This window comes from Podarcis erhardii, assembly GCF_964252035.2.
Source record: "Podarcis erhardii genome assembly, chromosome: 15".
Taxonomy (NCBI): Eukaryota; Metazoa; Chordata; class Lepidosauria; order Squamata; family Lacertidae; genus Podarcis; species Podarcis erhardii.
This window is the reverse complement of record NC_138505.1, coordinates 23,503,317-23,528,716: the sequence shown is the minus strand read 5'-3', so window position 1 is coordinate 23,528,716 and position 25,400 is coordinate 23,503,317. Positions and strand designations below refer to the sequence as shown.

At 45.8% G+C, this 25,400-nt stretch overlaps 2 protein-coding genes across 5 annotated transcripts in view; one reads left to right on the top strand and one right to left on the bottom strand.

The window, feature by feature from the left end:
- Positions 1-23: 23 nt before the first annotated feature.
- UQCR10 (ubiquinol-cytochrome c reductase, complex III subunit X) lies at positions 24-2,497 on the top strand. The gene is made up of 2 exons (XM_081842188.1): positions 24-223; positions 2,249-2,497. The coding sequence occupies exons 1-2, from the start codon at positions 83-85 to the stop codon at positions 2,297-2,299; spliced, it is 192 nt and encodes a 63-aa protein (XP_081698314.1). The 5' UTR covers positions 24-82; the 3' UTR covers positions 2,300-2,497.
- Positions 2,498-7,766: 5,269 nt separating this feature from the next.
- Positions 7,767-25,400, bottom strand: part of ASCC2 (activating signal cointegrator 1 complex subunit 2) — a 39,865-nt gene continuing 22,231 nt past the window's right edge. For 3 of the 4 annotated variants that reach the window (XM_081841822.1, XM_081841819.1, XM_081841820.1), the window contains 16 exons: positions 24,985-25,155; positions 22,473-22,602; positions 21,741-21,808; positions 20,777-20,887; positions 19,643-19,755; positions 18,340-18,414; positions 17,457-17,564; positions 16,602-16,670; positions 15,931-16,005; positions 15,372-15,540; positions 14,549-14,763; positions 13,547-13,666; positions 10,964-11,188; positions 10,510-10,618; positions 9,860-9,939; positions 7,767-8,135 (listed from right to left, as the gene is read on the bottom strand). In XM_081841822.1, coding sequence (XP_081697948.1) covers positions 7,964-8,135; positions 9,860-9,939; positions 10,510-10,618; positions 10,964-11,188; positions 13,547-13,666; positions 14,549-14,763; positions 15,372-15,540; positions 15,931-16,005; positions 16,602-16,670; positions 17,457-17,564; positions 18,340-18,414; positions 19,643-19,755; positions 20,777-20,887; positions 21,741-21,808; positions 22,473-22,602; positions 24,985-25,152 — 2,007 coding nt within the window. In that variant the 5' untranslated portion in view covers positions 25,153-25,155 and the 3' untranslated portion in view covers positions 7,767-7,963. The remainder of the gene's footprint in view (positions 8,136-9,859; positions 9,940-10,509; positions 10,619-10,963; positions 11,189-13,546; positions 13,667-14,548; positions 14,764-15,371; positions 15,541-15,930; positions 16,006-16,601; positions 16,671-17,456; positions 17,565-18,339; positions 18,415-19,642; positions 19,756-20,776; positions 20,888-21,740; positions 21,809-22,472; positions 22,603-24,984; positions 25,156-25,400) is intronic. The other variant, XM_081841821.1, reaches the window with a different exon arrangement.

Below are 25,400 nucleotides of genomic sequence, written 5' to 3'. Positions count from 1 at the left end.
TAAAGCTTTGGCAGCCGGAGGGGCCGCCCTTGCTAGAGGAGGGCGAGAGCTGCGCGTGCGCGGTACCTGAAGGCTGCCGAAGATGACGCTCGCCAAGCAGGTCTACCGAGTGCTTTTACGCCGCAGCGCTACCTTCGCTCTCACGGTCGTGGTGGGCGCCTTGCTCTTCGAGCGAGCCTTCGACCAGGGCGCGGACTCCATCTTCGAGCAGGTTAACAAGGAGGTAAGTCGGCCTGTAGGGTCGCGCAGGCCCGAGCCGGGGACTTGCGTAGAACGCGGGCCCGGGCTGGGCGAAGGTCAAACGGGGCCTTGATATACGAGAGGCCCCGGCTTCGGGCCTCTCGCGCTTCTTCGAAACAGCTGAACGCCTGCTTGGGCTCTCTCTGTGTGTCTTGCATGGGGCCACCAGGAAGGTACGAGGGACAGTCTCCCAAACAAGCGAAGGCCAGAGGGCCTGAAAGGATGTGCAGCTTGCAATGACTACGGTCTGTTAAGATCCTTGTTTTATCTTGAGTGGTGACCAATCTGAACTACCAGGATTGTGAGCATAGAGGGGTAATGAAAGAATTTAATCAGTCACTAACGCACTTTAATTTATAGCAGAACTAACCACAGTTGAGACTACAGTTCCTAGAAGTCTTGGGGAGACACCATGGCAGGTAAACTATAAACAAATAAGCTGTGCGAAGTCAAGTCCCTAGTGTCTACTTAATGCTGAATTACATGCATGAACTTTTATTGTGCTAGCCAAAGGCCATGGCATTGTTATTCTATGGTTCTTGCCACCCGTTATGATCTGTTAGTTCACCTGTGAAATTTGTAGTTCAGGTTGTGTAGCATCTACTTGAGAAGAACATGTGTTTCACCTTATACATGGAAGAGAACAATGGCCTGTGCTTCTGGGAAAGAGCCATAGGAAGTGGCTGCTTTTGCAAATAAATCAAGGTCTCTTGCTCCCTCAAAAGATTCAGCAGTTTCTCTCCTGCTGCCCAGAATGCTTGGAACTGCTTTCCAGAACACCTGTGGGATGCAATCTCATTCCTTCAAAATCCCTCAATCAAACTCATGTTTTCTGTGAAGCATTTGCCACAACCTTCTAGTTTTCATGTCCTACTGTAACTATAACCTTAAGAATGTGTAGCTGAAATACAGTGGTGCCCCACAAGACGAAAGCCTCGCAAGACAGAAAACCCGCTAGACGAAAGGCTTTTCCGTTTTGGAGGCACTTCGCAAAACGAATTTCCCTATGGGCTTGCTTCGCAAGACAAATGTCTTGCGAGTTCCTGCGGGTTCCCCCCCCTTTTTTCCCCTTTTCCTAAGCCGCTTATCAGCGGATCAACTGATCCGTTAAAAGCCGCTAAACCGCTAATAGCGCTAATCCACTAAGCTGTCAATGGGCTTGCTTCGCAAGACGAAAAAACCGCTATACGAAGAGCCTCACGGAACGGATTAATTTCGTCTTGTGAGGCACCACTGTAATGGCATATTTTTCCTGTTTTATCGTTCTCCACATCTTCCCTGTGACAGATATTCAGATTGTAATCTCCCTGGGGCAGGCACCTATCATCTGCTCATCATCATTTTATTTATTTTATAGGCACTTTGGTGATCTATAAAGATAATAGAAATCAAGCTTTCTTATTCTGAGGGTTTTTTTGCTGTTGACATATATCTGGATATTTTATTCTCAATGTGGTTGTACTTTGGGGGGAGAATTGGGAAGGCCACAGCACTGATTTTGAGGCAAAGAGAGTGTTAAAGGGAAAGAAAGAGAACAGTTGACAAGTAAAGAGTGCAGTTGTATGAGAAAATGAGGATGCATAATATAGACTTTAACGCTGTAGTCCTAATTACACCTTTAGGGAATAAAAAGGTAAAGGACCCCTGGACGGTTAAGTCCAGTCAAAGGCGACTATGGAGTGCAGCGCTCATCTCGCTTTTGAGGATGGAGTAAGTTCAGTTCAACAGGACTTCTGAATGAACATATTTACTGGAATGATGACACTCCTATCATGTTCAGGTTATCAAAGCAGATGTACATCTTGTTACCTCTGTTGTCACCTTTATTTGAAATCACCTTGGGAGTACTATTGGGTGGTATTGCTGTGCTTTGCAAAATACCACCCATTAATCCTGGTGGCAGTAAGCAGTGGACTGTGCCAGGTTGTAGTATTCTGTTCAGCTGCAAACAAGCATTCCTGAGGTTGTTGCTTAAGATTACTGTATTCTTGTGTCTCTTATGATGCAGAAACTCTGGAAGCACATCAAGCACAAGTACGAAGAGCCACGTGACGAGTGAAGCAGAGATGCTGGATTCCTGAAGGATCTTCTGTGATCTTCACTACAAGCTCCTCTTCTTGACCACCAGCTGCTGAGGCAGAAAATGTTTGTCCATATGTGGCAGTTTGAGCCAGAGTGCATCCTCCCAAGAACAAGCTACCTGGGCTTATGAACTTATTGTGCTGAAATGTAGCTTAATAAAATACATTCTAAGACATTGTATACTTCAGACCTTCTGTTTTAATTTCCTCAGAGCTGATTCCTTAGAAATGTGGGAATTAAGCTCTCTATTTTTGGATATAGAAAAAAAAATCAATGAAAAGCATGCCATTCTGTGCTTGCTCTCACCTAAAAATCTGCAGGCATTTATAGGCTTAAGGCTAGTTTAAGTGTCTGCTTTCTAAATACTCGTTTATTTGGAAAGCCTCAAATAGAGTGATGCAAAATCTTCAAGCAGATCTGCACTGAATGGGGCTGCTTTCTGTTCAAGGTGCCAACCTTGCCCTCCATCAGGTTGGTTAACCTGTGATCCTCTAGAAGTTGTTGGAATACAGCTCACATCATCCCAGACCACTGATTGACCATGCTGGCTGGGGATGAAGACAGTTAAGAGTTAAACCTATGGAGGGACACAGGTTAGACCCACTCCTGCTCTATAAGACGAAGAGGCTCAAGCAGAGCATTCCACTACCGTCCACCACCACAGGTTTACTCTGGAAGATGGCCATTGATGCAGAACCTGTGCCCCGCCCCCCCCCCATTGCTAGACTACAACTCCCATCATCCCTAACCACTGGCTATGCTAGGTGGACCTGGTGGAAGTTTCGCAGCAGCTGGAGAGCCACAGGTTCCCCACACCAGATGTAGACTACTGAGCTAGATGCACCAATGGCCTGACCCTGCTATAAGCCAGATTCCTTTGTTCTTAACTCTTTTAACTCTGTTTGCTACAGTGCTGGACAAATGGAAAAAAATCTTCCCTTCCTAACTTTTAATAGCTGCTGACGCTTCATGATCAATGCAGACAAGGTAAAACCATTATGCAGGAACTGACCAAATCAGCAAAAGCTCTCTATGCTACCTTTCTTTTGGCTGATTTCCATGCTGCAGTATTGACTGAAAATGCCATCCTATCAGATTTCAAGTGCTTGTTCTTGGGGTCCGCCTGCTGCTGAGCTGGTTCACTTCACTGATTCAAATCTTGGCACTAGACTTAACGTGGAATTACATTAGGTAAGGTTCGTTGCTAAAGAACATCCAACTGACAGGCTGAAGTTTTGGTTCCTTACGAGAAAATTTCAGTGCACAACTTTTGACACATCAATGCTTTTCAGAGCTGTGTCAAAGTGTGTTCTAGCCCATCACCTGCTGGGCAGGCCCCAGGGGTTCTCATGGACCAGCTGAGGCCAGTACATTTATTGTATGCCCAGCATCAAAATAACATTGATGCCAGATATTTGAACAGCTGTGTGCTGGGGGAATAGGAGAGCCCCACAGCCTGGGCATAAGCACAAGACACACACATTTAATGGACAGGAATCTCTCAACCTTGCTGAAGTTTGAACTGGCTGCAATTATCAAAGAAAACATTTGACAGAATGGGTGGAAGAGACGGGTGACTAAATCAGCCCATTAGTGAAAAAATGTAAATGTAAGTGGAGTTCAAAAGTGGGAAGGGGGGTGGAATTGGGAAGTACATATTCTAACATCTATTTCCCCTTTCTCTCTTGGAGGGATAGGGAGGATCCCATGGACAGTAATTCTAAAAGGAAGGGGAGTTCATGATGGCTGGAAGTTTGTTAAGAGGGAGATAGTAAAAGCACAACTTCAGGCAATACCAATGAGACGGAAACATGGAAGGTGCCTAAAGAAGCCAGGGTGGCTATCTAAAGAACTTTTAACTGAGTTAAGATTAAAAAAGGATGTGTACAAAAAATGGAAAAGGGGGGAAACCACCAAAGAGGAATTCAAACAAATAGCCAGCACATGTAGACACAAAGTCAGAAAAGCTAAAGCACAGAATGAACTCAGGCTTGCTAGAGAGGTTAAAAGCAACAAAAAAGGCTTTTATGGGTATGTTCGTAGCAAAAGGAAGAACAAAGAAACAGTGGGGTCACTCAGAGGAGAAGATGGTGAAATGCAAACGGGACACTGAAAGGGCTGAACTCCTCAATGCCTTCTTTGCCTCAGTCTTCTCCGATAAAGAAAACAATGCCCGACCTGAAGAATTTGGAGCAAATGATTCAGCAGAGGAAACACAGCCCAGAATAACTAAGGAGATAGTACAAGAATACTTGGCTAGTTTAGATGTATTCAAGTCTCCAGGGCCAGACAAACTGCATCCAAGAGTATTAAAAGAACTGGCAGATGTGATCTCAGAACCACTGGCAGTCATCTTTGAGAATTCCTGGAGAACAGGCGAAGTCCCGGCAGACTGGAGGGCAAATGTTGTCCCTATTTTCAAAAAGGGGAAAAGAGTGGACCCAAATAATTACCGCCCAGTCAGTCTGACATCAATACCAGGGAAGATTCTGGAGCAGATCATTAAGCAAACAGTCTGTGAGCACCTAGAAAGGAATGCTGTGATCACCAATAGTCAGTATGGATTTCTGAAAAATAAGTCATGTCAGACTAACCTGATCTCGTTTTTTGACAGAATTACAAGCCTGGTAGATGAAGGGAACGCAGTGGATGTAGCCTACCTTGATTTCAGCAAGGCATTTGACAAGGTGCCCCATGATATTCTTGTAAAGAAGCTGGTAAAATGCGGTCTTGACTATGCTACCACTCAGTGGATTTGTAACTGGCTGACTGACCGAACCCAAAGGGTGCTCATCAATGGTTCCTCTTCATCCTGGAGAAGAGTGACTAGTGGGGTGCCACAGGGTTCTGTCTTGGGCCCGGTCTTATTCAACATCTTTATCAACGACTTGGATGATGGACTCAAGGGCATCCTGATCAAATTTGCAGATGACACCCCAGAGAACAGGATCACACTTCAAAACGACCTTGACAGATTAGAGAACTGGGCCAAAAAACAAACAAGATGAATTTTAACAGGGAGAAATGTAAAGTACAGTGGTGCCCCGCAAGACAAACGCCTCGCAAGACGGAAAACCCGCTAGACGAAAGGGTTTTCCGTTTTGGAGGCGCTTCGCAAAACGAATTTCCCTATGGGCTTCCTTCGCAAGACGAAAGCCCATAGGGAAATCTCCGGGACAGCGGGGAAGCGCAGCGCATCTTCCCCACTGTCCTCGGACCTCCTCCGAAGGCTGGCGGTGGGGCGGAGAGACCTCCTCCCACTGCCAGCCTTCGGATGGCTGCTCCGAAGGCTGGCGGTGGGGCGGAGAGACCTCCTCCCGCCGCCAGCCTTCGGATGGCTGTCCTGAAGACTTGCAGTGGGAGGAGGGTTTTCCTTCCCACCGCCAACTTTCAGAATGCTGTTCTGAATGTTGGCGTGGGGAGGAAAAACCCTCCTCCCACCGCAAGCCTCGGGAACAGAGGAGAAGCGCTGCACTTCCCCTCTGTTCCCGTACCTGTCCTGAAGGCTTGCGGTGGGGAGAAAAGCACTTCTCTGCACCGCCAGCCTGGCAAGCGGTCTGCATAGGAACGCATTAATTGATTTTAATGCATTCTTATGGTGCTTCGCAAAACGAAAAACTCGCAAGAAGAAAAAACTTGCGGAACGAATTAATTTCGTCTTGCGAGGCACCACTGTATTGCACTTGGGCAAAAAACATGAGAGGCACAAATACAAGATGGGTGACACCTGGCTTGAGAGCAGTACATGTGAAAAGGATCTAGGAGTCTTGGTTGACCACAAACTTGACATGAGCCAACAGTGTGACGCGGCAGCTAAAAAAGCCAATGCAATTCTGGGCTGCATCAATAGGAGTATAGCATCTAGATCAAGGGAAGTAATAGTGCCACTGTATTCTGCTCTGGTCAGACCTCACCTGGAGTACTGTGTCCAGTTCTGGGCACCACAGTTCAAGAAGGACACTGACAAACTGGAACGTGTCCAGAGGAGGGCAACCAAAATGGTCAAAGGCCTGGAAACGATGCCTTATGAGGAACGGCTAAGGGAGCTGGGCATGTTTAGCCTGGAGAAGAGGAGGTTAAGGGGTGATATGATAGCCATGTTCAAATATATAAAAGGATGTCACATAGAGGAGGGAGAAAGGTTGTTTTCTGCTGCTCCAGAGAAGCAGACACGGAGCAATGGTTCCAAACTACAAGAAAAAAGATTCCACCTAAACATTAGGAAGAACTTCATGACAGTAAGAGCTGTTCGACAGTGGAATTTGCTGCCAAGGAGTGTGGTGGAGTCTCCTTCTTTGGAGGTCTTTAAGCAGAGGCTTGACAACCATATGTCAGGAGTGCTCTGATGGTGTTTCCTGCTTGGCAGGGGGTTGGACTCGATGGCCCTTGTGGTCTCTTCCAACTCTATGATTCTATGATTCTATGAACTAAGAACATGTGCCTTACTTTGTCCCCAATTCTTTTCCCAGCCCTTAGCATTTTGGGGAGTCTTCGGGAAGTGGTAAGTAAGGCCTCTGTTGCTAAAGATCTTCATCCCCATTTAGGCTCATGAGATGCCTACACACAGATTTCACACTTGCCTACTGCAGTAAAGTACAACGTACAGTCAAACTTCGGTTTTCAAACGTCTTGGCTGCCAAACGTTTCTAAAGCCGAACGCCGAAACCCCGGAAGTGAATGCTTCTGTTTTCGAATGCGCCTCAGAAGTCAAATGACTTCCAAGGCATTTCTCAGTTTTCCCCATTGAACTCTCTGACAGCCCTCTGATCCTCTGTTTTTGAGCATTTCGGAAGGAGGTTGCAAATATAACATAATTATGCAATAATAATAGCCCAGAACATGGTCTGAGGATACACGAGGTCACCATCTTGCTTGCTGGAGCTAGGTTGGTCTGGGCAGTGAGGAAAAAACTGACACAATGCAGGATTGAAAGCATGAAGTACTTTACATAATCCTGATGCGTAATTGAGGAATTCGCTAAGAATAAAAGTTGGAGATGGTGGCCAACAATCTATAGATTTCTTGAAAAGGGCATTGGGCCCCCTATTCAGGTGGACATAGGAAGTTGCCTTGTATGGAGTTAAATCGCTGGCCCGTTTAGCTTAGTATTGTCTACACTGGCAGCAGGTCTCCAGGGTTTCAGGCAGGTGCCTTTTCCCAGCCGTACCTGGGCATATTGAGGATTGAACCCGAGACCTTCTGCATGCAAAGCAGCTTCTATACCACTGAGCTACAACCCCTCCCCCAGTAGTAGTACCCCTCTGCACAACAGAGGCCAGAGGCAGAACACAAGTAGCCCCTCACTTTCACACCCTGCTTGTGGGCTTGCAAAAAAGAGCTGGTGGGAACTTGACTAGTTGGGAACTTGATCTCATGCATCAAGGCTGATATATTATTATTCGTGCTGACAAATGTTCACAAGGAACTGCCTGCACAGCAAGGTCCATTGTGTCTGCATAAATATCTTTGTTGCATTCCCCTATAAATAACAATGCACAGCTGTTGCAGTTCTCTGTAATGGGTTGCTGGTTGTTACATGCTGATGCTCTCCACAAACAAGAACTGAAAAGTACTGTCCCTTAGGATAAAGGCATTGCACTATGAGTCTCTAAGAGGAAGAGTTGCCCCGTTCTCCACCTCTTCAGGAAGGGATCATGCCTTTGTTTCGCTTCCGGTCTGCCATGGCACGCCGATTATGATTCGCCCTGGTCCCTTTGCTGGCTTCTTTCTTCCTGCGCTCCTGGACTGTCTCTCGGCTCTGGCCATGTCCCTTGGCGCTGCCCAAAATGACACCTGAATTGTCCGGCTTGTGCCTGTGTAAGAGGAAGAAGAAAAGTTCCATTGCTAAGTTCCACCAAATAGGCACAACAAAACTCGCTGGTAGTGTAAGAAAAGGGTGGGGAGGGGAGGCAGTACAGGTCGACAGAAACTTAATGGGTCTGAGCACCAGAGGGTCACAGTAATCCTGAAATGCAAAATCTGTAGAAAAGACAGGGACAGCTGTCTCAGAAGTGATACTGCTCTATATGTCAAATGTGGCAGTGTCCAAGTAATGAAAAGTCTTAAAAATTCCGCCAGGGGAGCAGTGGGCCTCCAGAAGCTGCTGTACATCTCCCATCATCTCTGAGTATTGTTCATGCTGGGCAGATGGAAGCAGGAATTCAACATCCCCCAAGTTTCCCCTCCCAAGATTGCTGTGCTTGTTTATTATTATACACTGTACCCCATCTTTCCTTGAAGGAGTTTGAGGCAGCATCCGTGACTCTTCCCTTCCCCATTTTGTCCTCCCACAAACCCTGTGAATTAGGTTAGGCTAAGAAACTATCAACTGGCCCCAGGTCACAAGTGAAGTTCATGGCTGGCTGAGTGGGGATTTGAATGCAGGCCTCCCAGGTCCTCGTCCAACATTCTGACCACTAAACTGCAAAGGCTCTCAGGTATACTTCTAAATATTAGTCCCTCAAAGTAACAGAACACTAGAGATATACTATTCTCCATCCCACCAATCAAAACTCTGACACTGTCTCTTTTATTTCCTTCAGGCATCTGAAGAAGGACAAAAGGACTAAATCTTGTGTTAGCGGAAGCCTTCAAGTGCCCTCACACTAACTGGGTAAATACACATGGGGGTCGCAGTTATGATTTGTAGACATGATTGTGCCTTAGGATAGTTAGTCATGGAAGCAGCCCTTGATTTAATCTTGCAGGGCGCCCAGGACCCTCATCCAAGTGGTTCTGACCAGTGGTTTGTGACTGTGCTCACAAAGTTATCAAGTTCAGATGGGTGGGTGGGAAAAGGGGAATTGACAGTGAAAAAAGACATTGAAATAACATGCATTTAAATGCTAAATAAGTTAGAAACTAATCAGGGAAGCAGCAGGAATAACGTACAACAACAACAACAACAATATAAATACCCCATCCAGCTGACTGGGTTGCCCCAGCCACTCTGAGCAGCTTCCAACAGATATCAAAGCATAATAAGACATCAAACATTAAAAACATCCCCATAAGATTAGTCATGGTCAGCTGACACTCCCACTTTAAAAATATCTGCTTGAGAAAGTCCTCCAACCCTTTGGAGTGGATCTAAGGGGATGCAGAGGACTAAAATGAGGAGGGGTAATCACCCAAAAATTTTTTCCTCCCCATTCATCTGATGGAAGCTTTCCTGTCAGCTGAGCAACTTCAGCTGGATACAGCACAGAGCAAGTCACTGGGCCTACATGGCTTGCAACCAAGAATTCTTGGAAGAACTCAAATGTGAATTTGCTGAACTTCTAATAAGAGTACGCAACCTTGTTCATGAAACTGGTTTTCTTAGCAGAGGATTGAAAGGCAGCCAACATAACACCCATTTTAATATTGCACAGAGGAATTCCAAGTCCCACAGATACGGCAGTGGCAGCTAGACCAGCTGTTTGTTGTGAAGGGTTGTCAGATGCAGCCCTCTGTTTGAAGGTGTCCCCTATTTGAGAGCTGTCAGTCCACATGGGGCAGAAAGACCAGGAGCCACAGAAGGGGAGTTGCATCTTACCCTTTCCTGGCGAGGAAAGTCATCCGCCGGGCTTCAGCTCTCTCCCGCAGCACAGCTGGGTCCTGCACAAAGTGGTCCTGCTGCACATGAAGGAAAGAATGGAGCCCCAGTTCATGTCCAGTTCAAAATGCTGGTGGGCCCTCCAAGTGCTGTTGTACTAATGCTCCAAACATCCCTGATGGGCCAGGCTGGCTGAGGCTGATGGGAATCAGAGCCCAGCAGCATCTGCAGTGTGGATGAAGGGGAGGGGCCCCACCTCCCTTATCCCCGCAGAAAAGGGGCTAGTCCTCAACAAGGCAGTATGATCTTTGTTGTGGAGATGGATCTTTGGGGCCCTTTGCACTTCCCCAATCTCCCCTCCCCTCAATCTTACTTGCGTCCCTCCCTCCACTGTCTTCTCTGTGTTGAATTTTATCCTGTAACCTCCTCAGGGCAGGAACCCATCTTCTTGCTGCTACTCTGTACAGCCCCAAAGACCGTGGTTATCATTACATCTCCATTGGCTGAAGCGCATCAGCTCCACTGAGCCACAGGGATCTCGGAGGCCTCCCCGTCCTGTCCCCAAAGAGCCATCTCCCCAAAGAACAGCACTGCGAGGGTTTGCCTCACAACCCTTTCCTCCCCCTTCAGAGCTGCCCTGCAACAATCACCTTTGCAGCCCCCTTTTCATCAGCCGCTGCCAACTCCTCTTCATTGTCATCTTCCTCGTCCTCTTCTTTCTGATCTTTTGGTCTCAGAACTTGAGGGATGGTAAATGGCCTAATGCAGGGAGAAATGAATGGATGAGACGTTCCAAGGAGAGGGATTGCTTTTCAATTGCTTTTCTGAGAACTGTAGCTCTGGGAGGGGAAGAGGGGTCTCTCCTAACAACTCTCGGCACCCTTTAAAAAACTATAGCTCCCAGAATTCTTTGAGAGAAGCCATGACTGTTTAAAGTGGAAGCACAGGGTTTTAGTTGCATGGTGTAAATACATCCTGACTGTGGAAAAGCTACACATGGGACCTAGCTGAGAATGGAGGGAGAGGGAGTGCCCTTCAAAACACACTTGCTGCACTACACAAATGATTATGGCAGGCTCCATTCAGAAAGGCCTCTAAACTCACCTCCTGCTGATCAGCTCATCATCTGAGTCGGCGTCGTTTGCTCCCACCTGGTTGCCATCATAGGTGTCATCGTATTCGTCCTCATACTCATCTGGGTAGGAAAGACCTGCTCCGCTCTGCTCTGGGACCTCCTCCACTATCACAGAGTACTGGCTGTAGCGCTCCCTCTGCTCATTCACAAGGCGCTTGTCATTCACCAGACTTTTGGTTGAGGCTTTGTCACTCCTGGGAATGCAAGGAAAGCCCAGCCAGATCAGAACAAAGGCTGATCCGGTTTCCACACAGAAGCCCCTGGGGAACGGCCACAGGTCAGTAGTGGAACATTTGCTTCAGAAGTTCCCAGATTCAATCTCCTGCATTTCCAAGGTAGGGATGATAGAGACTCCGCTAAATCCTAGAACACCGCTAGCAGTCAGTGCACACAACTAGATGAACCAGTGGCATGACTGGGCATTAGGGAGCTTCCTACGTCTTAAGGAAAGGCTGTAGCTGACTGTCAGAGCATCGGCTTTGCATGGAAAAAGTCTCAGGTTCAGTCCCCAGCATCTACAGGAGCACTGTCCCCTGCTGAAAAACCCAGAGAGCCACTGCCAGTCAAGCGTGGGCAATACTGAACTAGAGGTACCAATGGCCTGGCTCCATATAAGACACACAGAATTCCTATTTAAATCAGCCTTTAATTTGGAACCATGAGGACTAGAATCTTACCTCACTGTAGGGAGGTATTCACTGTTATGCAGTGGCAGAACACATGCTTTGCAGGCAAAAGGTCAAAGGTTCAATTCCTGGCATCTCCAGGTAGGGCTTAGGAGACAGCAGCTGCCAGTCAGTGTAATAGACAATACTGAGTGAAATGGACCAACAGTCTGATTCAATATAAGGCAGCTCCCTCTGATGTTTAGCCATTTATATACTCCACAAATTGAACAATGTCTATATTATATAACCACATTGTCATTGAAATGTGGAAGTGCTGTAGCTCATTGGTAGGGCATCTGCTCTGAAGAAGGTCACAGGTTCAATCCCCAATGGCATCTCCAGGTAGGGTTGGGAAAGACTCTGTGTCTGAAATGCTGCACTAGATGAACCGATGGGTCTGAATCAGTAGCCTCCTATGTGATTAGTCCTTATTCTTGAGCATGACACCTTCTCCTTCCCTTGTCTCTGGCCTATCCCATTTCCCTGGCTGGCTGGCTCCCCGCTCCTTTTGGACTGACACTTTGGTTTTGAGATCCCAGCCAAGCAAATGGCATTTTGGACTTGTCATTTCTGCAGACATCTTCTGGTGATACTGCCCGGGGCTGTCGTGCCACGCTGGGCCCTGATCCTGCAGATGCTAAGCCTGGAACTCCCACCAGCAACCTACACTTTTGATCAGTGCCACACCCCCTATGCTTCAGTAAGCCTTACCAAGGAACAATGTCAAAATCTGCTTCCTAACTGCCAAGCCAGCAATTTATTGTTATTATATTGCTCCCAGGGATATACAAGGTATTCACGTCTGGGCTTTTCCGTGCAGCATTCCTCACATACCATGGATGGAAGATCATGTCTTGGGAGCAAGTGCAACTGGAACAACCAGCTGCTTGAGGCATCCCAGTGCTGACTTAATGAAAGGCTTCCTTGCAAGCAAAGAAGCAGAGGGGAAGTCCCCTCCAGGGCTCCACCCTCGGCTTTCCTTACATCAGGAAACAGCTAGAGGGAGCTACAATTCCCAGAGTGGCTTGAAGATTGTAGTTCCAAGGAAGGGGATAGGGGTCTCTTCCTAACAACTCTCAGGACCCGTAACAAACTACAGCTCCCATAACTTTTGGAGGGAAGCCATGACCGTTTAAAGTGGGATCACAGTACTTTAAGTGTATGGTGCAAATGTGGTCTTAATCAACAGTGATTTTTAGAAATTATCATAGTGCCTTGAGAGCAGCAGGTGGGCAGATTGTGCTGGTTGGGGCATATGGGAGTTGTAGTCCATAGCGCCTGGAGTCCACCAGGCTGGTGAAGACTGATTCAGGTGGTATTCTGGCATTATAACAATTGGGGGGTGAGGATTAGAAAGGTAACAGGGGTTGTGAAAAGGAGCTGCCACCATGCCAAACAATGGCAAAAAACAGGTTTTGCTTTTAAAAATACCGGTTACAACAGCCAGCACTCATGATAACACTCCAGAAGTCAACCTCTGCTCTCTGAAAAATGGCCCTTTCCAGATTCCTTCCTACCCATGGTGGGAGGAGAGGGGAAGGGACAGAACCTTTCTACAATGAGGATGTTAAAAACTGGAGCACTATGAAAAAGGAACAATGCCCAACACTGATGGCTAGAAAAACATATCCTCCAATCCCAACCCACAGAAATTATGCAGGGCAGGTACAGGAAAGCTTTGGCCCTCTGAATGTTGCTGAACCACAACTCCCACCATCCCCAGCTATTGGCCAAGCTTGCTAAGGCTAATTGGAGTTGTTTTCAGAAACACCTAGAGGGCCACTCCTGATGTAGGGTCTTTATCTTTACTGGTAATATTTCCTAACTTGACAGCCATTGTTCAGACACAGCCTGAAAGGGTTGCCCAGGCCCCAGGCAACTCACCTCTTGCCTTTCTGCACGCGGGAGAGATCCAGAGAGTCCTGGCTGAAAACATCAAACTCATCGTTCTGGAAAACGTTGCATCGGGAAGTGAGAAGAGGTGTTGGGTCTGGCTTCACTGACCTGACAGGAAAAGATAAAACCCTCCAATTTACTTTATTTATTATTGCTTTTATATCCCACTTTTCCTCCAAGAGCTCAAGGTGACGTAGATGGTTCTCCCTCTCCCCATTTTATCCGTACAACAACCCCGTAGGAGAGCTTAAGCTGAAAGAGCAGATGGCCCATGGTCAGCCAATGAGCCTTAACATGGCTAAGTGGCTATTTGAACCCTGGGGATGCAGTTCTTAACTCAGCACTCTAACCACTACACCACACTCTTCAGAAGCACAATCTTGAAAAGTTCCTCACAAAACCAAGCAGCAGCCCACTTATCTGAGAGCTGCAGTGCCCAAACTCAACACAGCATGCTTTTGAGCAGACATGTACAGCAGACATATGCTGTAGCTGATTTAAGGGGGTTTCAATCAAGGTCAGTCACCAATACACTGATTATAAATATGCATATTTATATATAATATATAAATATGTTATTGGGTTATTGTTTTTATTTTTATTTTAGATATTGTGATCTTTTCTGTGAACTGCCCTGAGACCTCTGGGTGTAGAGTGGTATTCAAACAAACAAACAAACAAAATTAAAATTAATAATACAAAATAGCACCACTGCCACTTTTTTATTCCTAGTCAAATGCCTGGTTTAAAAGAATGCTTCTTTCCACAGTAAGGTAAAAATCAGATTAAAAGCATCCTCAAAACTACTAACAAAGAAAAATGGTATGTGGATAGTCCAGGTTAAACCCACCACTGATGCACTATTATTGTGTCCGCAACATGACAGCAAAACAAAATTCAAAACAAACAAACAAAAGCAAAAAACTTAACATGGCAGCCTGCAGGGGCTCCAAGTGGGTAAGAGAAAGCAACTCCCCCATCCAGAACTACCTGGGCATTGCTCGGTCCAGCTTCTGCAAGGCTGCCACCAGTTTGTCCTCCAAAACGTTGTTGATCACCTGCTCTACGTTGTAGTTGTACACCTCCAAGCAGGCCAGGACAAAGCCTTCTCCAAGGTCAGGGAGCAGGTCCTTCACTTGGGAGATCAGGGAATCCAGCTCCACCCCAGAGACCTTGCACACAGGGGCAGCGGCTGCTCCAGCGTACTAGACACATCAAAGGCAACAGGCAGCGTTACCCCAGAAGAGTCACAATGCTGAAAGTAGCTGGGTGTGCAGAACCATAGCCAGGGGCAGGGTGGTTGTCATCAGGTTGTCATCAAGTTTTTGTACCAAATACGCATAAATCAAATTCAGCCCCCCCCCCAACCCTCTAGCTTTCTCCCCCATTATCTATATGCAATGCAGGCTCAAAGCAGTTTCCATATGAAAGAGGCAAACATGGAAGGGAGGATGAATCTCTCAGGAGCAGCAGGGCCCACTTTGTTCAGAACACTCCTTACAATCAGCCCAGGGAGTGGCACAACCTATAATCTTAGCCTCAGTACTGCCCTTGTAGAATTCAAGAGGGAGGTCAGATAAAACTAAAATTAGTTGATTCTGCCTACCAGTGGGCACCACCAGCCACCTCCCTCCCCTCCTTTTCTACCGGACAATAGTCAGGAATGATCAGGGTCCAGCAGCATTTGGGGGCAGGGCACAGGTTCCCCATCCCACAGATATGCAGGCTCCATGGCTAACGTAGGTAGCTCCCCGACAACCTTGTTCCCCAGTTCACAGCAAGTCAAGGCTAGCAGCACGCTCTGAAGACTCACCTCTGTGTGGTTTTCTTCCCTGAGTGTCTCTAGCCCCTCTGTATTACTGGGCAGCCCCGGGGCCATGGTTTCCGGCAGGGGCAGGTCGTGGGCTGGTTTTTTCCTCCTGTCCACTCCCTCCCAGGCACTGTCCACTCCTTGCAGGATGTAAGCTGTCCTGGTCTCATCTCTGCCCAACAGCATTAAGGCACCACACAGATAAATCTGATGTAAATCACACACAATGTAACTATAAGCCCTGGCATTCAGGGCAGATGTGCAGGGGTAGGTTGTGGATTTTCATGCATTCGGGGAAAGATAACCTGCACATCCTCAGAAGCACCCTTGTTCCTTGTTACAGATTCCAAGCCTGACTTGTGGTGAATGCCTGCATTCATTAAACCTTGAAGAGGAGCAATGTTTTGGAGGATGCAAGCCAGTCTTCCCCAACGTGGTGCCCTCCATAGGATTTCAACTACAACTCCCATCAACCCCAGCCAGGCAAGTGGAAATCCAAAACATCTGGAGAGCATTAGGTTGGTGAAGGAAGTTCCCCAGAAATGCCAGCAGAAAAAGATACAGGGTTGAGGAGGCTTGCTGGAGGAGGCTCACATCATCTGCTACAGGAAAGAGCTCATCATAGTCACGGAGAAACCTGCAAATATAAACACTGCACAATTACTAGGGAGACCTTCTCAGCAAAAATGCCTGCCTTGTGAAATTTACATGCAAAATGGACTGCCGAACAGTTTCAATGGCTAGGGAGGTTTTTAAAAGTGTAATGAGCCACCCAAAACCCGGGTGAAAGAGATGTGTGTCTTTCAAGCCAGCTGCCCTACACTTTCTCCAGCCCACTGTTGTTGCCGGACAAAGCAGGTTTGCAACACGGCTGTACTGACTGCGGCTGATGGCTGCTGTAGGCCAGGCTGCATTGACAAAATACCGTATTTTTCGCTCTATAAGATGCACCAGACCACAAGGCGCACCTAGTTTTTGGAGGAGGAAAACAAGAAAAAAATAATTCTGAATCCCAGAAGCCAGAACAGCAAGAGGGATCGCTGCGCAGTGAAAGCAGCAATCCCTCTTGCTGTTCTGGCTTCTGGGATAGCTGCTCAGCCTGTATTCGCTCCATAAGACGCACACACATTTCCCCTTACTTTTTAGGATGGAAAAAGTGAGTCTTATAGAGCAAAAAATACGGTATATTCCAGAGGTTGTAAAGGACCGCCAACACCCAGTCAGGACTCTCACCTCCTCTCCTGAAGCACTGAGGTGAAGATCTGCAGGAAGTCTTCTATGTAAGGCTGGATATTATCACAGCTGAAATAAGAGGGTAATGTTAACAACAACCAAGGAACCTGTATAGGCTTAGGTGCAGCTTGTTCATCCAAGGGGGCTGATCCTTGGAGCTGGGAGCAAGAAGTCCTGGGTTCAGTTCCCAGACAAGCCCATGTTCCTAGGAAAGGAAGCTAGAGCTTAGTGGCAGAGCACACGCTGTGCATTCAGGGCTCCCAAGTACAGTTCCTGACATCTCAAGTTAAAAGGTTCAAGCGGCAGGTGATTGGGAAAGATACTGCTCTGCTCAAAATCCTGGAGAGCTGTAGCTTAGTGGTAGAGCATCTCCTATGCATGCAGAAGGTTCCAGGTTCAATCCCCTCAATCTCCAGGTAGGCTAAGAAAATAGTCCGGAAAGCCACTGCCAGTTAGTGCAGGCAATACTGAGCTGGGTGGACCAATGGTCTGACTCAGTACACCGAAGGGCCATCGCTCAGCGGTAGACCATCAGCTTTCCATGCAGAAAGTCCCAGGCTCAATCCCAGCACCATCAAGTAGCACTTGGAATGTCTCCTGCCTGAAACTCTGGACAGTTGCTGTCAGATGCTGAGCTAGATGGACCAATAGTTTGGCTTGACATAAGGCAGCTTCCTGTGACAGGGGAAGGGCCACAGCTGAGTGAGAGAGCATCTGCTTTGAACACAGAAGCTCCTAGATTCGTTCCCCAACATCTGTAAACATTCTCAGTTTCTGAGGTTTCTTTCCTGGTGTCATAGATATGAATGTGTAAGGGCAACCCACTGCATGGAATCCATGCACGTTAACAAGTACCTGCTTTCCAAAATGGGCTGAAGGCACAACTGGTTTATGATCATATGGAAAACTTCCACCATCTTCTTCCGAGAATGAGACAGCCTCTTCCACAAATCCGACAATAAGCTGATGGTGGGGAGGGGAGAGGGGAGAGAGAATTTCTGACACAGAAGCAAAAGGAAGTTGTAGTGGTAGTTGTTATTACTATTATTTTCTTCAACCTACTCTTCATTGCAAGGTTCCAAAGTGGGGTATATACATTCAATAAAACACTAAAAAACATTAAAGCCATGATTAAGTACAAAGGCTAGATTTAACTAACCAGTCCTGCTGGTGAAAGTCCAGGCTAGGACTTCTCCTAGCTCAATGGAGCTTCCCTCCCATGATGCAACCTGAAGTCCAAGAACATCTGAAATGGCAGCAGGATGGAGAAAGCTGCTCTAACCATTATACCTCACTGGCTCTCCTACATCTCCGGGGGGGCGGGGCGACCTCCAGCCCAATCAATTGGAACAGAGATAACACAACTGAGCAGGATGAGTTACTGATGAGTAGGGGTTAAATCCTGCTCAGTTCAGCAGGATTCCATACAACCCCCTTCCTGAATTTAGCAGGAACCCACAGCTAAAACGGAGTGAGAGAGCCTTTGTTGTAGCTGCACTTTGCACCTGATGTCATTGTGATGTCAGGCAACTGTCAGGTGGGCAGCTGCCCAAAGCCGATCCTGATGAGGATCTGGCCCGTGGAGCATAAACGTTTTCCCACCACCTGCTCCTAAAGGATGGTGGAACTTCAGGTATGCTGCAGGAGCAACCTGGGCAGATATATTGCAGGGCTTGTGCCTGGAGGGGACAACTGCACTTATTTCAGAGGGGAATGGTCACCTCCACAGGAAACATACCTGCTGTCCTCGCGTTGCCTCTTCTTAATAGCAGCCTCCAGTTCAGGTACCACCAGCTCATAAAATGCAGCAAGCCTTTTTTGAAAAAAGTAAAACACACCTAATTGTGAATTAGATAGATGGATAGATGATAGATAGATAGATAGATAGATAGATAGATAGCTATATACAGAGACAGAGAGAAATCAAATCAAGGAAGGCTATGTGTACAACATTCTAATATTGATAATACAGAGGAAGCTGGGGGGGGGGTCATAGCTCTGTCTAGAGTAGGTATAGTCACATGGTGCCCCACAGATGCTATTTTAAATCTGGTACTGTTTGCCTTATTCAAAAAATGGTAAGCTGCTCTGACACATTTTTTTTTTAGTAAGCAACTCTAGGAAACACTTTTTAGCTTTCATACCATTTGGCATTAAGTACTACTACACAGCAGTTGCTGGTTCTATTATTCTTGATGAGTGATCGCCTTGGGATATTTATTGTATCTATCATTAACTGATCTGTTTCAATGCTTGTTTTATGATGACCTTAAAATAATATAACAGAATCAAACCGAGTTGTTAGATTGTCGTGTTACGTTTTGAAATGATTTAGTATTTGTTATTGTAATGATTTGTATCTTTTGTTTTGAAGCTGCTTTGAAAAGTGTCATGCAAATTTAAATAATGATAATGACAATAAATAAATATAGAGGGTGATGAAGAGGATGATAATAATGGATGCTCTCTCAGCTGTAACCTTTTCTGAGGCAGTGTTCTTCAACCTGGTGTGATCCCAGTGTAGTTGGACTACATCTCCCATCATCCCTGACCAAAGGCTAAACTGGCTGGGGATGATAAGAGTTGGAATCCAACAACACTTATCTAGTGGAATTGAAACACGTGCACACACATAATAAGGTTAAAAAGGAATATGCAAAAAATGGACAGATAAATAGATGAAAAATAGAATGATATAATATGTTTAAGATAAAGAACTAAGATAAAACAAAGAGGGGGAAAATTTGCTGAACTAATTATTTGAATTGGAATACAAAAGAGGGAGGTGTGAGGAAGTCATGGAAATAAGTAAATGAATTATAAGACAGCGAAAGAGGGATTTGTTTTTAACTTGTTCTTATTTTTCCTTTTTTCTGTATTTTGTACTTTTTTTCTTTTTTGGGATTATGTAATTTCCTTTTTTCTTTTTTTTATTTCTCTTCTTTTTTCTTGGAAATTTCAATAAATATTATTTTTTTAAAAAAAGAAACACGTGCACTCACACACAAACACAGACAGACAGAGGCAGCCTACTAATATACCTGTAGCAGAAGTCATGCTTTTGGAATGTCTGGCAAGCCAAAGGAAAAACATCCAGAAAGGCCCAGAGGGTGATGCAAGTGTCACACAGGTACAGGACAATATCCTTCAGCTCCTAGGAGGAAAAGAAAGGAAGGCCTTTCATTTAAAAAAAATAAATCAGATTTTAAAGCACAATTTTATTTTTCTTTTAAAAGTAAACTGCCAAACAAAGCAATTCCCTGCCCTAGACCCCTCCCTGCCCCAGTCTCTGGGTTCACTTCCTCCTCAGAGTTGGCATAACATCGCACCTCAGAACCTGAGCCAGGGAGGTCCTAGAGCAGTCAGCTCCATTATTAGGCCCACCACAAGCGGTAGCATTAAAGGACAGCAAACCAAAAATTCTTTACATCAGATTTTAATTTTAAGCCAGCTTTTTCCTGCCTGATGAGCTCATAACATTTTAGACCAACTCCCGCAAACATGGCCATGCTGTGGCTGACGGGAGCTGTCATCCAAAACTTCTGGAGAACATTTAAGCACATAAAATTCCATGAAACTGAGTGATCAGGACAGCAAATGAGGGGCAGAGCTCTTCCTCAAGATTCTTTGGGGGAAGTCATGTCCTTTAAATATATGGTGTCTATGCAGCCCTGATCCACAAATTTCCAGCTGTCATTTAAAAACACACACACACACACACACAAGCTTCTAGCATTTGCAGAACCAGATGAAACCAAATTTACAGGCAGTATATTCTCCTCATTTTTCATGAGAAACTAGCCTGCTTACCCCCCATCTCCCCAAATCAGTGTTTTCCTTTGCCCCCTAGAAAAATTATTGCAGATGCCCATGGTTCTGTTTATCAAAGAATACAAAGAAAGGAAGTGTTCAGTGAGATTTTAAAACCGAACACATAAAATATCAATACAGAAAAAAGTGTATAGCAAAGCACAGGAAAATTCATGTGATGAGGAAGAGCTGCCTCACCCAGTCACAGGACAGGGAAGGGAATGTGTTACTAGCAACCATGTGCAGAATGAGACATAATCTGTTGGGTGGGGTGGGGAGAGAGAAAGTATCTGTGGTGAAGATTAAAGCTGAGGCCAGGTTTGGAGGAAATACATTGGTCTCAAGAAATACCTGCCCCACCCCACCTGCAGAGGAATATCTCCAGGAGTCAATCGGATTCTTTCCTCCAGCTTCTGTGGTGTGGATGAAGCCCCTTCACACTGCAAGCCACATGTATGCAGAATGCTGCTGAGTACCTAGAAGGCACAAAGAGTCCATAAGTGGAATACAACTGGGTGCATTTTGCCTTTCATTGATGGTCATCATCTGACCAAGGTTATTGTTGTAGCTGTTTTGTTGTTGTTATTGATAATAAAATAAATGAATGAATATTATAATAATAATTTATATAATATTATAATAATAATTTCATGTGTTTACACCCCACATTTATCCCAAGCTGGGATTCATGGCAGCTTCCAACATTTAAAAACATTATATAATACCAAGTAATTATATCAAACTAGTTACAAACAATGATTGAAACACATCAGAACACATTTAGAACCAGCAATGAAAATCCAGTTTGCCCTGACAGCAGCCCAGAGATCAGCATAGTCTGAATCTTAGTTATCAAAGGCCTGTCTGAACAGGAAGATTTTGGCCTGCTGGCGGAAGGATAACAAAGAGGAAGCCAGTCTTTCCCCTTTTGGGAAAGAGAGCAGCCACAGAAAAGGCTCTCTCTTGGTCACCAACAATCATGCCTCTGGTGTTGATGGGACCAAAAGCAGGTGCTGAGCTAAGGATCATAGCACCTGGGCAGATTCATATAGGATTTTTCAAGTCACCTGGGCCCAAGCCACATGGGACTTTATAGGTCTGCTCTTCAAGGAAAGAACTCCCTTTCTTATAAATGGGGGTCAGGGAGCATTTTTTTTCCAGCTTTCAGTTCACATTTCCTTCATGCCAATTTTCTGGTGTGTGTGTGTCAGTCACACTGGATATACTGGCTGGGGGCTGATGGGAACTGGAGTCCAACAACATTTGTTTCCCCACAACTGTTACAAATGGGAACAGAGCTTCTCAAATAAGCCCAACAAGAAGTACAACCTGAAGGACTGTAGGCACGGTTTCATCCAAGTCACTGAAATAGCTTGGCTGCTGAGTAAAGATGTTTTCTGAGGGGTAGGATGGAGAGGGAGGAAGAAAGGAAGGAAAGAGAAAAAGATTGGCTTCAGGCAGGTTAAAACATTCAACACCACAAAAGGCTTCACACTTAATTAGGAGATCTCCATACATCCTCTTCATGTTACACGTAACTCATATTGGCCTGGTTTGAATGTTGCATTAAGCCAAACTATGGCTTAGCACATCCCTCTCTATTTTCCACCCAGGCAAGGGAGAGGCATTATCAGAGTTCAAGGACACACTCCAGCCAGGCAAAAACACAGAGGGAGGGTGTAAAGCAGGACCAGTGAATACCAAGGGTGAGACAGAAAGGCTTAGAGCGCCATATCTGGACCCCAGGCCCAAAGTTCCTCCCCCCTGCTTTAAAGCTTTAATGTCCCTTAGCAATGGGCCAGTTTGGAACAGCCCCTCTTTAAAAACTATTGCAGCTGAATGCTGGTTTTCTGTTTCCTAGTAAAGAAATAATGGAGCCTGACTTGACCAAAGTAAAAGTAATATTAAACAGTAAATTAAGAAACAGACACTTTACTCCTACAATTAGTAAAACCAATTGGACTGAGGAAAGTGGCAAATTTGATTTAAATCCTGATTTTTAGAGGGCGCTGCCCCCCAACACTTCACATACACACATACACACACCATTCCCTCACTAACCAATCATCTTATGGAGCAGAGGACCGTTGCCTTTTCCAAAGAGCACACACAGATCCAGGATTTTGGGGATATCAAACAAGAAGTTATTGTAAAGGATCTCTCCAAAAACAGATGGCGTGATGAAGTGATCCTAAAAAGGGGTGGGGAGAGAAAGATATTGAAAGATGCTTATGGATAACTAGCAAAATGCCCTTTGTCGTCATGACAGATATGAGGAGGAGGAGGAGTTTGGATTTGATATCCTGTTTTATCACTACCCTAAGGAGTCTCAAAGCGGCTAACAATCTCTTTTCCCTTCCACCCCACAACAAACACTCTGTGAGGTGAGTGGGGCTGAGAGACTTCAGAGAAGTGTGACTAGCCCAAGGTTACCCAGCAGCTGCATGTGGAGGAGCGGGGACGCGAACCCGGTTCACCAGATTATGAGTCCACCGCTCTTAACCACGCTGGCCCTCTACTGCAAGTGCCCTGAGGGGGTTAGGGAGGGATGATGCACATGTGTGCGTAATTGCCCTTCATGCTGTGATGTAAAAGTTTAAGAGGACAAAGGACAAGCCAGTCTTTATAGTCAGCAGGAAGAGCACAAGCCCTTGATTTAGGGGCTGGCCTGGAGAGATCTAAAAGTGCTCTGGATTTTGCTGCCTTTACAGAGCATCCTTTGAGCAGCATATATTTAGGGCTAAAAGGCTCTACAGAGTAGCTTTTAAGTACGCATAGGCATTCAGAATTTAGACGATACCACATGCCTCCAAAGAACCTCCAGGGCAGCTCACAGCATGACAAAAACATAGCACCATGATCAATGAGCACAGATTAAAATTCATCTCCCTAAATCAGCAGAACTGACATCTTAAAGCCACAAACACTGTAAAACAGGATAAAATCGCACGCAAGCAGCCACCCACCCCTCTGTAGCTCCAAACATCCACATAATATACCTAAGGACAGTGACAGGGCAGGACCTATGAACATTTCCCAGGGTTTTATTTTCACAGCATTGGTACCACTACTGAAAAGGATGTATTCCTTGGCTATATCTATCTGAACAGGCATCCGCAAGTTTCAGCTGAGCTTTGGAGGCACTCAGAAGGAGGTGTACAGCTTTTCAATTGCCTCTGAAGCCCAACACAAGACCAGGGATACCTCTTGCATGACTGCCAGAAACTAGTTGAAAAACCCATCAGCACATGGTCCTGAATCGAACTTCAGAAAAGTGGAATGATTCACAGCAAAGAGGCTCTTCCAATGACCTTAGTGAACAAAGAGGGTCATATATGAGAAGTACACCACTGAGGTCACCTGTTGCTGGACTACAACTCCCATCACCCCCAGGTAGCATGGCCAATGGTCAGAGATAGGGGTTGTATTCTAACAACATCTAGATAGCCACACGTTAGACACCTGTGTTAAGAACAGTGGCTTGTTTCCAATGCTAGCCCTACTCAAAGTAGACCCACTAAAATCAATCAACATGGCTCACTTAGGTCCATTAATTTCAGCTGGTCTACTCTAAGCATTGGATACAATCCATCTAAAAAAGGAAAAGAAAGAGGGAGCCAATGGTGTTCTTGCAGAGAAAACCAATAGGAACGGCCAGTTTTGCCTTATTTCTTACAGGATGTATTGAAGTTACTTCTATGAAAATTAACTTGAAAAGAGTTGAGGTAATTAAGGGTAGGGAGCCTCAGGCATGGAGGCTTCCCTGTCTGGCCCTCAGAAGTCCCCCCAGGCCACACCTCCTCTCCCCAGGCCACACCCCTCAGTGGCCTTGCTTTGCACCATGAGTGTTTTTGCCTGGCAAGACCATGTCCTGAAACTCTGATCAAGCTTCTTGCTCTCCTGGATACAGGACAGAGAGGGGTGTGTGTCAAAACCAGCCTACTATGAAATGTTAAGATTGACATTCATTGTTCCGCCTGCTTTTGCCTCTGGCCCTGCCTGCCACTGGCATGTGGCCCTCAGAAGGTTGCCCAGAAGGAAATGCAGCCCTGGGGACGATAAAGGTTTTCTGCCCCTGAAATAAACAACCTCCATGAAACTACATCTCTTTGAAGGTTCCAACTAATTGAACCTCCCTGGTGGCAAGACACTTTATGTACATAGGAGCCCTCAGAGGAAACAGCTGACAGAATATTGGATCAGGACCTAGGTTCAAACTGGGCTCCTCTTTGGCTGAAAAGGCACCACACATGTTATTTGTGAAGGTGAAAGGAAAGAAGAAAATGTTCTTTCCCACCTCGGCCTTCAGGACAGAATGGGCTATATACCTAAACAAATACATTAACATTTCCCGAAAACCATTTGAATATATTGGAGCGTAACTGTGCTTCTATTCATTAATGACTAGGGAATGGCATATATATATATATATATATGAATATATGTATGAAACTCCAGGTAGAGGCTATGAAGGGAAAGCCATTAGGAAAGACAAACAGAAACCTGCTATTTTTCCACACACAAAAACATGTACGCACATCTCAAAAACAGGCCGAGTAAAGAAATTATTTACTTTGGACTCCTTGTGAGTGGACATGCGGAGGAAGGTTAGGAAAACGTTCCGATGGAGGCGTCTCTGGAGGTCATTCACCTCTGGAGGCAAGTCCGCCACTGCGTCAAACTTGCGAGGGGCGTGGTGCAGGTACGAATCCAGGCATTTCTGGAGCGTCTCATCAAACATCACCTGCCACAAGGAACAAAAGGCCTCATGGGAAAAAGAAACCTGGCCGGCTAGCAAGACAGCAGATCAGCGCAGGAACTTATGTCAGTCTATTGCACGTTGAATCAACAAGTGAGCAAAACATTTTAAGATGAAGGCTGCGCCAAAGAAGCAAAGATTACAGGACACTTGGGGGGGACAGGACATTTTCAAAGTTTCATTACGCCACACATTCATCTTGAGGGTAATGCAGAGGCCTGGCCTCACCC

Coding starts and splice junctions, on each gene's coding strand:
- UQCR10 (XM_081842188.1), top strand. CDS start 83: ATGACGCTCGCCAAGCAGGTCTACCGAGTGCTTTTACGCCGCAGCGCT. Junction 224..2,248: donor TCGAGCAGGTTAACAAGGAG/GTAAGTCGGCCT, acceptor CTTATGATGCAG/AAACTCTGGAAGCACATCAA.